Source organism: Candoia aspera, chromosome 3 (assembly GCF_035149785.1).
Source record: "Candoia aspera isolate rCanAsp1 chromosome 3, rCanAsp1.hap2, whole genome shotgun sequence".
NCBI classification, from domain to species: domain Eukaryota; kingdom Metazoa; phylum Chordata; class Lepidosauria; order Squamata; family Boidae; genus Candoia; species Candoia aspera.
Genome location: NC_086155.1, coordinates 2,427,155 through 2,438,984, shown reverse-complemented (window position 1 = coordinate 2,438,984; position 11,830 = coordinate 2,427,155). Strand labels below are relative to the sequence as shown.

Here is an 11,830-nt window from a genome sequence, read left to right as displayed (position 1 = left end):
GGCGACAGCTGCGTATTTTGTTGCAAGGGATAAATCTGCAGATGCCGCGGCTACAGATTCTCCTCCAGGGAAAGATTCCTTCCTCTGCTGGGTCACAGAAGCTGCTCCTAAAAATGCCAACTCCTCCCAGTCCTTCGCTGGGGCTGGCAGGCTGGTGGCCAGGGGGAAACCCCACCTGCCTCAAAACGGGGTGGGGCTGGCTGTGCGGCGGTTGCTACTGCCCAACACAAGCCCCTGTGGGCAGAGAATACACTCTTTTGTCTCCCTGCCGACAGGCAAGCCAGAGTTGCTAAGGCCAGCTGTGTCTTCCTGGCACCATGCCTTGGCACCAGGGTAGGGACTACCCCAGCCCACCCCTGCTCAGCAAAGCGCGCCCCCCCCCCGTTCCGGCCTTTGGAGGAGAGGTCCCTCGGCCCAGCCGTAGAACGGGTGAAAACCGCAGGCCCAGAATGCGCAATGCCCAGGCGAAGGCAGGGAGGGGGGTCCTTCTGGGGCTGAAAATGGTGATTCATTCCAACCAGCTTCAGGGGAAAGGAAGAGGCCGGGGAATGCAATGTTCCCGGGCGAGTGGAATCTGCGAAGTCGGCGCTGCCTGTGGGGCCAGTTAAACCCTCGGATGTCACCTCCCTAAAATAGAGCCTGCAGGATCAAGGCTGCCTTGGTCTGCGGTGGGGAGGGGGCACGGGTTGCCTTGCAGCCCCTGGCCCTCTGAATCTGTTTGGCGACTGGAACAGTGCAGGCCGTAGCAGAGAATCAAGTCCTCCTTTTATTTCATTCATCTCACCTGTTTTCCTATATGGGGGAATGGGGCAGTGGAAGAAAAGTGTCTGGGGGGGAGGCATATTTGGGTGCACTAAGTCACATAGGGGAAGAGTTTACAGCAGTGTTTCTCAACCTTGGCCACTTTAAGCTGTGTGGACTTCAACTCCCAGAATTCCCCAGCCAGCCATGCTAGTTTAGGGACCAGCATGGCTGGCTGAGGAATTCTGGGAGTTGAAGTCCACACAGCTTAAAGTGGCCAAGGTTGAAAAACACTGGTTTACGGACATAGAAAGCCCATCCCAGCTTCGAGGCAACAGATCAAACTACCACCCTCTCCCCTGAGCGCTTGCCGGCTGGGGGTCCTGATAGAGCTCCATCCCAAACATTCCAAGGGATTCTGACTCTCTTCTCCTTCTCCAGATCATTCCAGGAGCACAGGAATGCCCAGGGATACATCTCCCGATGGGTCAGGTTTGTTCTGCAACATGAGTGCCCAGCTTTTCATCCTCATTTTCCTGTTTTCTCTGCAGCTAACCTGGAATGTTTGATCACCAAGACTCCAGCCTTACTATGGCCATAAAACCAACCTCGGGAGCTTCATCCGCCTTCTCTTGGCCATGCAGCAACCTCAGCCACCTTCTGCTCCTCTGTGGGAGAACTTTGGGTCAGACCATGAGCCTGTGTGGCAGCTGTTTCCATCCATGATGTGACCCTTAGAAATTAAGGTCACCTTCTTGTCTACCTGGGCCACCTCCTCAGCTGGACATGGTGGATGTTAGGAAAGGCAATGTTTCTTCTTTGCTCTAAGCATCAGATCTTGATCTGCAAAACCCACGTTTACTTTTGGGTCATTCTCCTGGTGACCTCACCATGTAGGTCTGCAGGGAACGTCTCAGCCCCAGTTTGGTAGGAGTCTAGGAGTGTACATTAAAGAGGTTACAGAGGACGGGAACAGAAACTTGGAAGCCTGCCAAAGTTTTTACTTTCTACTTTCCCCCAACTCAGATATCTTTCCTTCTCTCCCTTTTCTGAGTCCAGCCCACATTTCATCACAGCACCAGCCCTTTCCTCCCTTCTGTTTTCTGGCCCAGGTCTTCAAGAATGCCCCCAGACCAGGAGTCCCCACTATCAAGTTGGAAAACACACAAATCGATAGTGCAAAGCTTCAGATCGATACAGTTTAAGGAGCAAAGGGCAATACCCAGCCGATCCCATCTAAGAGGGAAAATTCTGGGCCTGTCCTCGTGGTCTGCCACATCACCCCCTTGGTAGAACTTTTGGCCTCCCACCAAAGTTCATTTATTTATATGGGAAAATGTATATGGCTTCCAGGTTACTCATTTAATGCTGGGCAGCTAACATACAATATGTAAAAAATGGTCATTAAAGAGAAAATGCAATTAAGAATCATCATCATACTGTAATCAAGGTGCACCATAAACACCAGACATATATATTGGGCTCCACTGATGTCTTGGTCCTCCACAGCCCTCCAGAAGGCCAACAGGATCAGGGCCGTCAGGAGCTTGGGGGAAGGCTGCCCCAAAAGGAGGGGCTGCACCCCTAATCCGTAAAAGTTTGCCAACTGATGCTACTGGGTAAGGCTGGGCACCATAAGCAGAAAGGTCTCTGCTCATCCCAGTGATTCCACCACAAACACAGGGCAGGCCCAATCCTATGGCTTCAAGGCTGCCCCCCAGAGTTGGGGACATAGAATACCTGTCCACCTGTGAGTCGGAAAGCGTGCTCCAGACTCCCCCTGATTTTTGGCATCCTAGACCAGTGTTTCTCAACCTTGGCGGCTTGAAGATGGGTGGACTTTCATTCCCAGAATTCCCCAGCGTTGCTGGCTGGGGAATTCTGGGAGTTGAAGTCCACCCATCTTCAAGCCGCCAAGGTTGAGAAACACTGCCCTAGACTAAGGTGGCTCTCCTCCTGCTCTGCCCACCCTGGAGGCTCCAGGGATCCCAGGTTCATGCACCGAACGCTTAAAACGGGCTCCAACGTGGAATTCCGACGGTCACCCTGCAGGGGAATCCAGAGCCCCATTTCTCTCCCAGGATCCCCGTGGGGTTTTCTCCCACCGACGTTCCCCAGCCTGCGCTGCGGCAGGCTCTGCGGGAAAATCCGCCTGGATGGGTCCAGACTCCGCAACCCGGCCCAGGAGGGGGCTCAGCTCGGCATCTCCCTGCTCCAAAGCCGCCGCCCCCCGGTTCAGGCTTGCAGTGCCCGGCAGAGAGGCGGCCCCCCGAACCCGCGATGCAAGAATGGATGGGAGGGGGGCTTTCCCCCGCCCCCCGCGAGGCCCCGCCCCCGAAGCCGCGGTTTCCACGGCGACGGGACGCGCCGGCGGGGGAAGGAGCACCATGGCCAAGAACAAGGTGGGGCCGCGGGAGGGGCAGGAATCCCCCAGGGGAGGGGGCGTCTCCCTCGCGCGCCCCTTCCCCACCCCCCATCGTCCCCAGCCGAGCCAGCTGGGCGGGTCGGGAGAGGTCTTGGGCGGAATGCGGCCGCCTGGGGAGGATGGGGCGTCCAGTCCCGCCCGCCTGCCGCCGTGGCCGTTGAGCCGACGCGCTCACCGCTCCCGGAGTGGGTGATGGAGTTTGGAATCCGCCCCTTTTTCCCCGCCGCGCCCCTCCGAGGGCGCCTGGTTGGAGCAGATGGGGCTGCCCCTGCTGGCGCCTTTGCGGTTGCGATGCGTGTTGCCAGCCGATCGCTGCGAGCAAAATTCAGAGGAACCGTGATTTATCGCAAGGGGATCCGGGATAGTTTGAAGCTTTCCTGCTCATTGGTTTCCCTGCACCCTGCAGAGGGTTGGACTAGACCGGTGTTTTCCAAACTTGGCCACTTTAAGATGTGTGGACTTCAACTCCCAGAAGCAAAGCTGGCTGGGGAATTCTGGGAGTTGAAGCCCCACATCTTAAAGTGGCCAAGCTTGAAAAACACTGGACTAGATGATCCTCGGGTCCCTTCTGGTCCTATGATTCTGCAGGTGCTAAAATGGTTCTGTTTTACTCGCGGTCATATGCAGGAGCATCGCTCTATGCTTCTGTGGTTTCTGTGCAGTCATTTGCCAAATGCCAGGAAGAGGGCAGCTCAGGGAGTCGCCCCCCAGCCCCTGGACTACAACAGGATATTTGGCCACGACGCCCTTGGTAAGCGCATCACATCTCGGCAGCATCTGGTGGGCCACGGGTGGCGGCAAAGAAGACGTCCTTGGCATCTCTGCTGCCATCTACCGGTTGAGTGGTTTCTGCAGGCAAGGGACCACCGTACCCCTCTCCCTTGCGTTTAAAAGACGCTCGGCAGCTGGTTCTAGGCTTGGGGTGGGGAATATTCTGCCCTTGTTACCCCAAATCCTAGTCCAGCGGAAAGATCTCTGCAGATACCCGTGAAAAGCTGTGGAGGAAGACAACCCCAATGGTGAAGATACTGGCTGTGTTTACAGAACGTGCTGAGCCTAGGAAGAAATTTAACCTGCTGTCTGGGTTTGTGTCAGACAGGGAACCAAAACTAACCGAGTGGGTTTGCAATACCTTAAAAAAAAATCAGACAAAGTTTTTTTAAAAAAAACCAGGCTAATACTCATCAAGCTCAGCCTGCTGAGTGAATGCCGCTTCTGGGTGTGACACTGACACAGTGAAATGTGTTGTGGGAACCCAACAGTTTGAGTCTTGTGCAGCTGCACCGGGTCAGGATACCCCAGGCTGTATTAATGAAAGACCAGCCTGGCAAAATTGTGTGTGTGTGTGTATGTGTGTGAAGACACATTTGATTTCTGGCGAGGCGGAAGGGACGTTCATTTTCTGTGGCATTTGCCAAAGTGGATAGGCAGCTGATTTACTGTTTAAAGCACTGGTTCTGAAACTCAGCAACTTTAAGATGTGTGGACTTCAACTCCCAGAATTCCCCAGCCAGCCATGCTGGCTGGGGAATTCTGGGAGTTGAAGTCCACACATCTTAAAGTTGCTGAGTTTCAGAAACACTGGTTTAGAGGTTATCGCATTTTTAACCAATCCAAATATTAGTTCACCGACTAAAAAAATATATGAAAAACGTCCCACATCCTTTTGAAGACCTTCAGTGATAATGCCCATGGTTGACTTCAGCTTACATACTGAATTGGGTGGCCAGATCTCGCAGCCGAAATCCATAAGACAACAGTAAGTAGCCCTAGTACTACTTTATGGATGCTGTGGTTAATTTGTAGTTGAGTTGCCATGTTCCCACAACCTGTTTAACCTGCTTACTGAATTGACCCATTTTTCTACTCAGTACATTCAACCACAGACCCGCCCAATGATAGGGGTTCTCACGCCCCTCAAAGTCACAAAACAGCCTGATCAGAGGAAATACTAACCGAACCTGGCTGTGCAAATGCATCTGCTTGCTTCACCCGGTTAAATGTGTTGTGCGAAGGGAACCAGTCAGGTGGACCCGGAAGACTCGATCAATTGCGTAAACTAGCGTGTTGTATCAGCACAGCCCACGGGTCCTCAGGATGGGGTAATTTACAATTCAAATCAGTTTTGGAAATCAGTAAATAAACATTTGCTGCTTGGCACCCGCTTTGGCGATGCAGCTTCTCTGAACTCAGTGGGGGTGGAAGGAGGAAAAGGAAGAGAAGGAGAAACTGAGTTTTATACAAGGCTGATGTGGCTTCTTGGCTTCTGCTTCCTTCTTTGTGCAGGACTTTGAAACAGATCTGGCAGCAAATTGAGGGTGGGCAACGCTGAGACCATCTTGCACTAAATTTAAATTTAAATAAATCAGTATCCCAAAGAGTCATTCGACTGCAGCGGGATAGAAGTGCAACAAACAAATAAAAATATCAATACCCCTATAGGCACAATGTACGTCTGTGATCAAGATATTCACAAATAAGGAACTGGCAGTTTGTGTCCAAGTTCAGCAGGATACGATTAAGGCTGCAAGCAGGCTTTGCCCGATGTCTTTCTCCAGCCAGAAAAAAGACAGGAACGGAAGGTCGCCACGTCAGGGATAGAAGGGAGCATGCAGCCTGCGCTATTTCAGACAATGCCTGTTTTCAGCCACCGCTAGAATGAGATGCTTGTGTATCTGCATATAGGGCTCATTGGTATTTTTATTTTTATTTTTCCCTTCTCTAATTATCTCATTGCAGAATGCAAACTATAAAGGGCCTTATGGATACCAAAAACTGAAAGAACGGTGAGTGGTATTTTCATAATCAAAAAATGTATAAATCCTTTGCTTTTCCTGCATGAATAACAGCAGAGAGAACTAGGATCCATCTGCTGAGAAGTACATATGTGTGTGTGTGCATGTTCATGAGCATCCCCAGAAGGGGACAGGGCATGTGGCATTGGCAGGCCATGACATCAGGCACACATGAAGCAAATTAAAGGTAGTCCTCATTTAGCAACCACAATTGGGACCAGTAACTTGGTTGTTAAGCGAAGTGGTCACTAAGTGAACCTGGACCAGTGCTTACAATCTTCCTTCAGCTTTCCTTTGCTTTACAGACCTGCAAAGATCGTCAATGCAAGGGTTGGTCACAAGCAAAGTGACTATTTCATCACCATCATAACTGTGAACAGTTGCTAAATGAGGCAGTCACTAAATGAGGACTACCTGTATAGAATTTGTGATGCTAATACATTTGCTTCATTTGCATGGAGCTATCATGACACATGTAACATCAGAATGACTTGTGCCCAGGTGCCTGTATGACATCTTCTGTCATGATGTCATGAAAATGATTGGCATGATGACATCATGAAAATTACAGCTGGGGAATTCTGGGAGTTGAACTCCACCCAGCTTAAACTTGCCAAGGTTGAGAAACACAGCTGTATACAGTGTCATTCGGTTCCTGTGACTCAGGGTTTTTCCCAGCAGGATTCTGTGCATTCTTTGTGGTCTCTACAGCACTGGAGATAGTTTAATGTCAGCCCTTTGAGGTAGACCAGATCTGGAAAGTAACTTCACAAGAAATACTGGAACTCTTATTTATTTATTTATTTATTTGATTGATTGATTGATTGATTATTTTTTTTTGGTAATGAAATAATCTTTAAAGAATTTTGTTTTTTAAATTAGAAGTACAAACTAAAAATACAAGCTAAGAAGGAAATTGAAAACAGAACCAAGGATCTATCTGATATATCAATAGCAAGAGAAACCTGGAAGCCCATCCACATTTCCTCTTCCCTCCTTCAAATCAAGATGGGGCAGTCCTGAGTTTCTTTCTAATTCCTTCTTCCTGTCCTGGGCTTAATTCACGTTTTATTAACCATGGCCGTCCTCCAAAGTCATCTTGGGTTCTCCACATTTTGTTGTTGTTTATTCATTCAGTCGCTTCCGACTCTTCGTGACTTCATGGACCAGCCCACGCCAGAGCTTCCTGTCGTTCGTCAACACCCCCAGCTCCCCCAGGGACGAGTCCGTCACCTCTAGAATAGCATCCATCCACCTTGCCCTTGGTCGGCCCCTCTTCCTTTTGCCTTCCACTCTCCCTAGCATCAGCATCTTCTCCAGGGTGTCCTGTCTTCTCATTATGTGGCCAAAGTAGTTCAGTTTTGCCTTTAAGATCATTCCCTCAAGTGAGCAGTCTGGCTTTATTTCCTGGAGGATGGACTAGTTTGATCTTCCTGCAGTCCAGGGGACTCTCAGAATTTTCCTCCAACACCACAGTTCCAAAGCATCGATCTTCCTTCTCTCAGCCTTCCTTATGGTCCAGCTCTCGCAGCCATATGTTACTACGGGGAACGCCATTGCTTTAACTATGCAGACCTTTGTTGTCACTGTGATGTCTCTGCTCTTAACCCATTTATTCAGATCTGTCATTGCTCTTCTCCCAAGGATTAAGCGTCTTCTGATTTCCTGACTGCAGTCAGCATCTGCAGTAATCTTTGCACCTAGAAATACAAAGTCTTTCACTGCTTCTACATTTTCTCCCTCTATTTGCCAGTTATCAATCAAGCTGGTTGCCATAATCTTGGTTTTGTTGAGGTTTAGCTGCAAGCCAGCTTTTGCACTTTCTTCTTTCACCTTCATCATAAGGCTCCTCAGTTCCTCTTCACTTTCAGCCATCAAAGTGGTATCATCTGCATATCTGAGATTGTTAATGTTTCCTCCAGCGATTTTAACTCCAGCCTTGGATTCCTCAAGCCCAGCTTGTCGCATGATGTGTTCTGCGTACAAGTTGAATAGGTAGGGTGAGAGTAGACAGCCCTGCCGTACTCCTTTCCCAATCTTAAACCAGTCCGTTGTTCCGTGGTCTGTTCTTACTGTTGCTACTTGGTCGTTATACAGATTCTTCAGGAGGCAGACAAGATGACTTGGTATCCCCATACCACCAAGAACTTGCCACAATTTGTTGTGGTCCACACAGTCAAAGGCTTCAGAATAGTCAATAAAACAGAAATAGATGTTTTTCTGAAACTCCCTGGCTTTTTCCATTATCCAGCGGATATTGGCAATTTGGTCCCTAGTTCCTCTGCCCTTTCTAAACCCAGCTTGTACATCTGGCAATTCTCGCTCCATGAATTGCTCCATGAAGTCTACCTTGCAGGATCTTGAGCATTACCTTACTGGCATGTGAAATGAGTGCCACTGTTCGATAGTTTGAACATTCTTTAGTGTTTCCCTTTTTTGGTATGGGGATATAAGTTGATTTTTTCCAATCTGATGGCCATTACTGTGTTTTCCAAATTTGCTGGCGTATAGCATGCATCACCTTGACAGCATCATCTCGCAAGATTTTGAACAGTTCAGCTGGGATGCCGTCGTCTCCTGCTGCCTGTTATTAGCGATGCTTCTTAAGGCCCACTCAACCTCACTCTTCAGGATGTCTGGCTCTAGCTCACTGACCACACCGTCAAAGCTATCCCCGATATTGTTATCCTTCCTATACAGGTCTTCCGTATATTCTTGCCACCTTTTCTTGATCTCTTCTTCTTCTGTTAGGTCCTTGCCATCTTTGTTTTTGATCATACCCATTTTGGCCTGGAATTTACCTCCAATGTTTCTAATTTTCTGGAAGAGGTCTCTTGTCCTTCCTATTCTATTGTCTTCTTCCACTTCCACGCATTGCTTGTTTAAAAATAATTCCTTGTCTCTTCTGGCTAACCTCTGGAACTTTGCATTTAATTGGGCATATCTCCCCCTATCACTGCTGCCTTTTGCTCTCCTTTCTTGGGCTACTTCTAGTGTCTCAGCAGACAGCCATTTTGCCTTCTTGGTTTTCTCTTTCTTTGGGATGTATTTTGTTGCCGCCTCCTGGACAATGTTGCGAACTTCTGTCCAGAGTTCTTCCGGGACCCTATCTACTAAGTCCAGTCCCTTAAATCGATTCTTCACCTCCACGGCATATTCCTTAGGAATATGAGTGAGCTCATATCTAGCTGATCTGTGGGTCTTCCCTAATCTCTTTAGTCTGATCCTAAATTGTGCAATAAGGAGTTCGTGATCGGAACTACAGTCAGCTCCAGGTCTTGTTTTTACCGACTGTACAGATGTCCGCCACCTTTGGCTGCAAAGGATGTAGTCAATCTGATTTCGGTGTTGTCCATCTGGGGAAGTCCATGTATAAAGCCGTCTCTTAGGTTGCTGGAAGAGAGTGTTTGTTATGCAGAGTGAGTTGTCTTGGCAAAATTCTTTCAGCCTATGTCCTGCTTCGTTTTGTTCTCCCAGGCCATGCTTACCTGTAATTCCAGGTGTCATTTGACTGCCCACCTTAGCATTCCTGTCTCCCGTGATGAAAATAACATCTCTTTTAGGCGTGTTGTCCAGTAGGTGCTGCAGATCCTCATAGAACTGCTCTACTTCAGCTTCTTCAGCATCTGTGGTTGGGGCATATATTTGGATCACTGTGATGTTAGATGGCTTGCCCTGAATTCGAATTGAGATCATTCTATCATTTTTTGGGTTGTATCCAAGCACTGCTTTAGCCACTTGACTATTAATTATGAAGGCTACTCCATTTCTTCTGTGGTCCTCTTGTCCACAGTAGTAGATCTGGTGGTCATTTGATGTGAAGTGGCCCATTCCAGTCCATTTCAGTTCACTGACGCCCAAAATGTCTATCTTTAATCTGGACATCTCACCAATAACCACATCCACTTTGCCCTGGCTCATAGATCTTACATTGCAGGCTCCAATGGTGTGTTGATCCTTAGAACATCGGATTCGCCGTTCACCACCAGCACCGTCGGCCGCTAGCCGTCCTTTCGGCTTTGAGCTAGCTGCGTCATCACGTCTGGGGCTAGTTGAACACATCCTCCGTTCCTCCCCAGTAGCATTTTGACCACCTTCCGACCTGGGGGTCTCATCTTCCGATGGTATACCGACATATCTCTGGTTGTACTGATCCATTGAGTTTTCACGGCAAGAATACTGGGGTGGGTTGCCATTACCTTCCCCAGGGATCGCATTTAGTCTGACCTCTCTGTCACGACCTTCCCGTCTTGGGTGGCCCTTTGCGGTTTAGCTCATGGCGTCACTGAGGTGCTCAAGCTCCAGCACCACAACAAGGTAACGATCCTTTGCTGAAGTCTCCACATTTATCTGTTATAAAACATAAGAACAAAAACAACACAATGAAAAGGAAGATAAAATTAAATGCAAAACGTTAGCTTCAAGATCAGTTCAACTAACAATTGACAGCTGGGGGAAAGAGCGGGGATGTCCTGGGGAGGGGGGGAACAGTAAAAAAAACCCCAAGGTGTGAAATGTCTGTAAAAGAAAGGGGGCTTCAATCACATGGTTGCAACTATCATCTTCACTACCTACCTACCCACCCACCCCTTGTGAATGCTGCTGTGCAAGAGAGAAGGGTGTGTGTTTTTTGCCATTTTCCTAAATATCTAGTGACCTGAGGAAGTGCTTTGTCTTGGATCCAAACGGCCTAAATTGCCACCTTTGTGAAGTGCTGCATGAATGTTAAATGGTTGGCTTTGATAGGAGTCCCAGCGTTCTTTGAACGAAAGTGTGACAGTTAAATTTCCTGTTGGTTTGCAGTATATTAATCCTGTTTACGTTTCTTCTGGCTCTAGAGACATGTTGGAACAGGGACTATAGCAGCTGTGAACTCCAAGATTTGAGCGACCTCCATTCTTCTTTACCCGCCTTTTCCTCTTATGACTCAGGTTCCTGTAAGAAAAGAGCAAATGGGCTGTTTGCAATACACAGAGCGTGCTTGCGGTTTTGAAACAAAAGGGATTATTTTTTTATTTCTTATTTTTAAACAGGGAACCCCGGGCTTCCATCCGATTTAAGTGCGCCCTCACAAACACCATTTTAGACGTCCTGCGACAGCGCCCAGGATGGGTGGAAGTGAAAGAGTAAGCTTTGTGTCGTCTTCCTGTGGAGGTGATAAAGCTGGGGGGCCCCAAGAAGACATTCCTCCCTTCAGCTGAGCTAAGGCAGAAGCAGAACTTTTGGTTTCTGGGGGACAGATTCAAAAGTCTGGGGCTTCCTCTGCATCGTGGTTACCTCAGATCAGGGATCGGGGCTGTTCCTCTGACAGATGAGAAATGAAGGTTAGGAGACTTCTGTGTTTCTCATGCTGCAAAGGGAGAGCCACTGCCCTGCCAATAAAAAGCAAAATTCTAACAGGAAAGCAAAAAAAGCCAGTTTGGCCTAGTGGTTAAGGTGCTGGGCTAGAGACCAGGAGGCTGTGAGTTCTAGTCCTGCCTTGGGCCTGAAAGCCAGCTGGGTGGCCTTGGGCCAGTCCCTCCCTCTCAGCCCAAGAGCCAATCAGGCGTGGTATGAGAGTTCTAGTCCCGCCTTAGGCACAGAAGCCAGCTGGGTGGCCTTGGGCCAGTCCCTCCCTCTCAGCCCAAGAGCCAATCAGGTGTGGTATGAGAGTTCTAGTCCCGCCTTAGGCACAGAAGCCAGCTGGGTGGCCTTGGGCCAGTCCCTCCCTCTCAGCCCAACAGCCAATCAGGCGTGGTATGAGAGTTCTAGTCCCGCCTTAGGCATAGAAGCCGGCTGGGTGACCTTGGGCCAATCACTCCCTCTCAGCCCAACCCACCTCACAGGGTTGTTGTTGTGGGGAAAAGAGGAGGAGGAGGAAGGAGGATTA

At 49.1% G+C, this 11,830-nt stretch overlaps 1 protein-coding gene across 1 annotated transcript in view; it reads left to right on the top strand.

The window, feature by feature from the left end:
- Positions 1–3,128: 3,128 nt before the first annotated feature.
- The window catches only part of TTLL9 (tubulin tyrosine ligase like 9), a 35,533-nt gene continuing 26,831 nt past the window's right edge, over positions 3,129–11,830 (top strand). The window contains exons 1-3 of the mRNA XM_063296845.1: positions 3,129–3,143; positions 5,906–5,952; positions 10,995–11,087. Coding sequence (XP_063152915.1) covers positions 3,129–3,143; positions 5,906–5,952; positions 10,995–11,087 — 155 coding nt within the window. The remainder of the gene's footprint in view (positions 3,144–5,905; positions 5,953–10,994; positions 11,088–11,830) is intronic.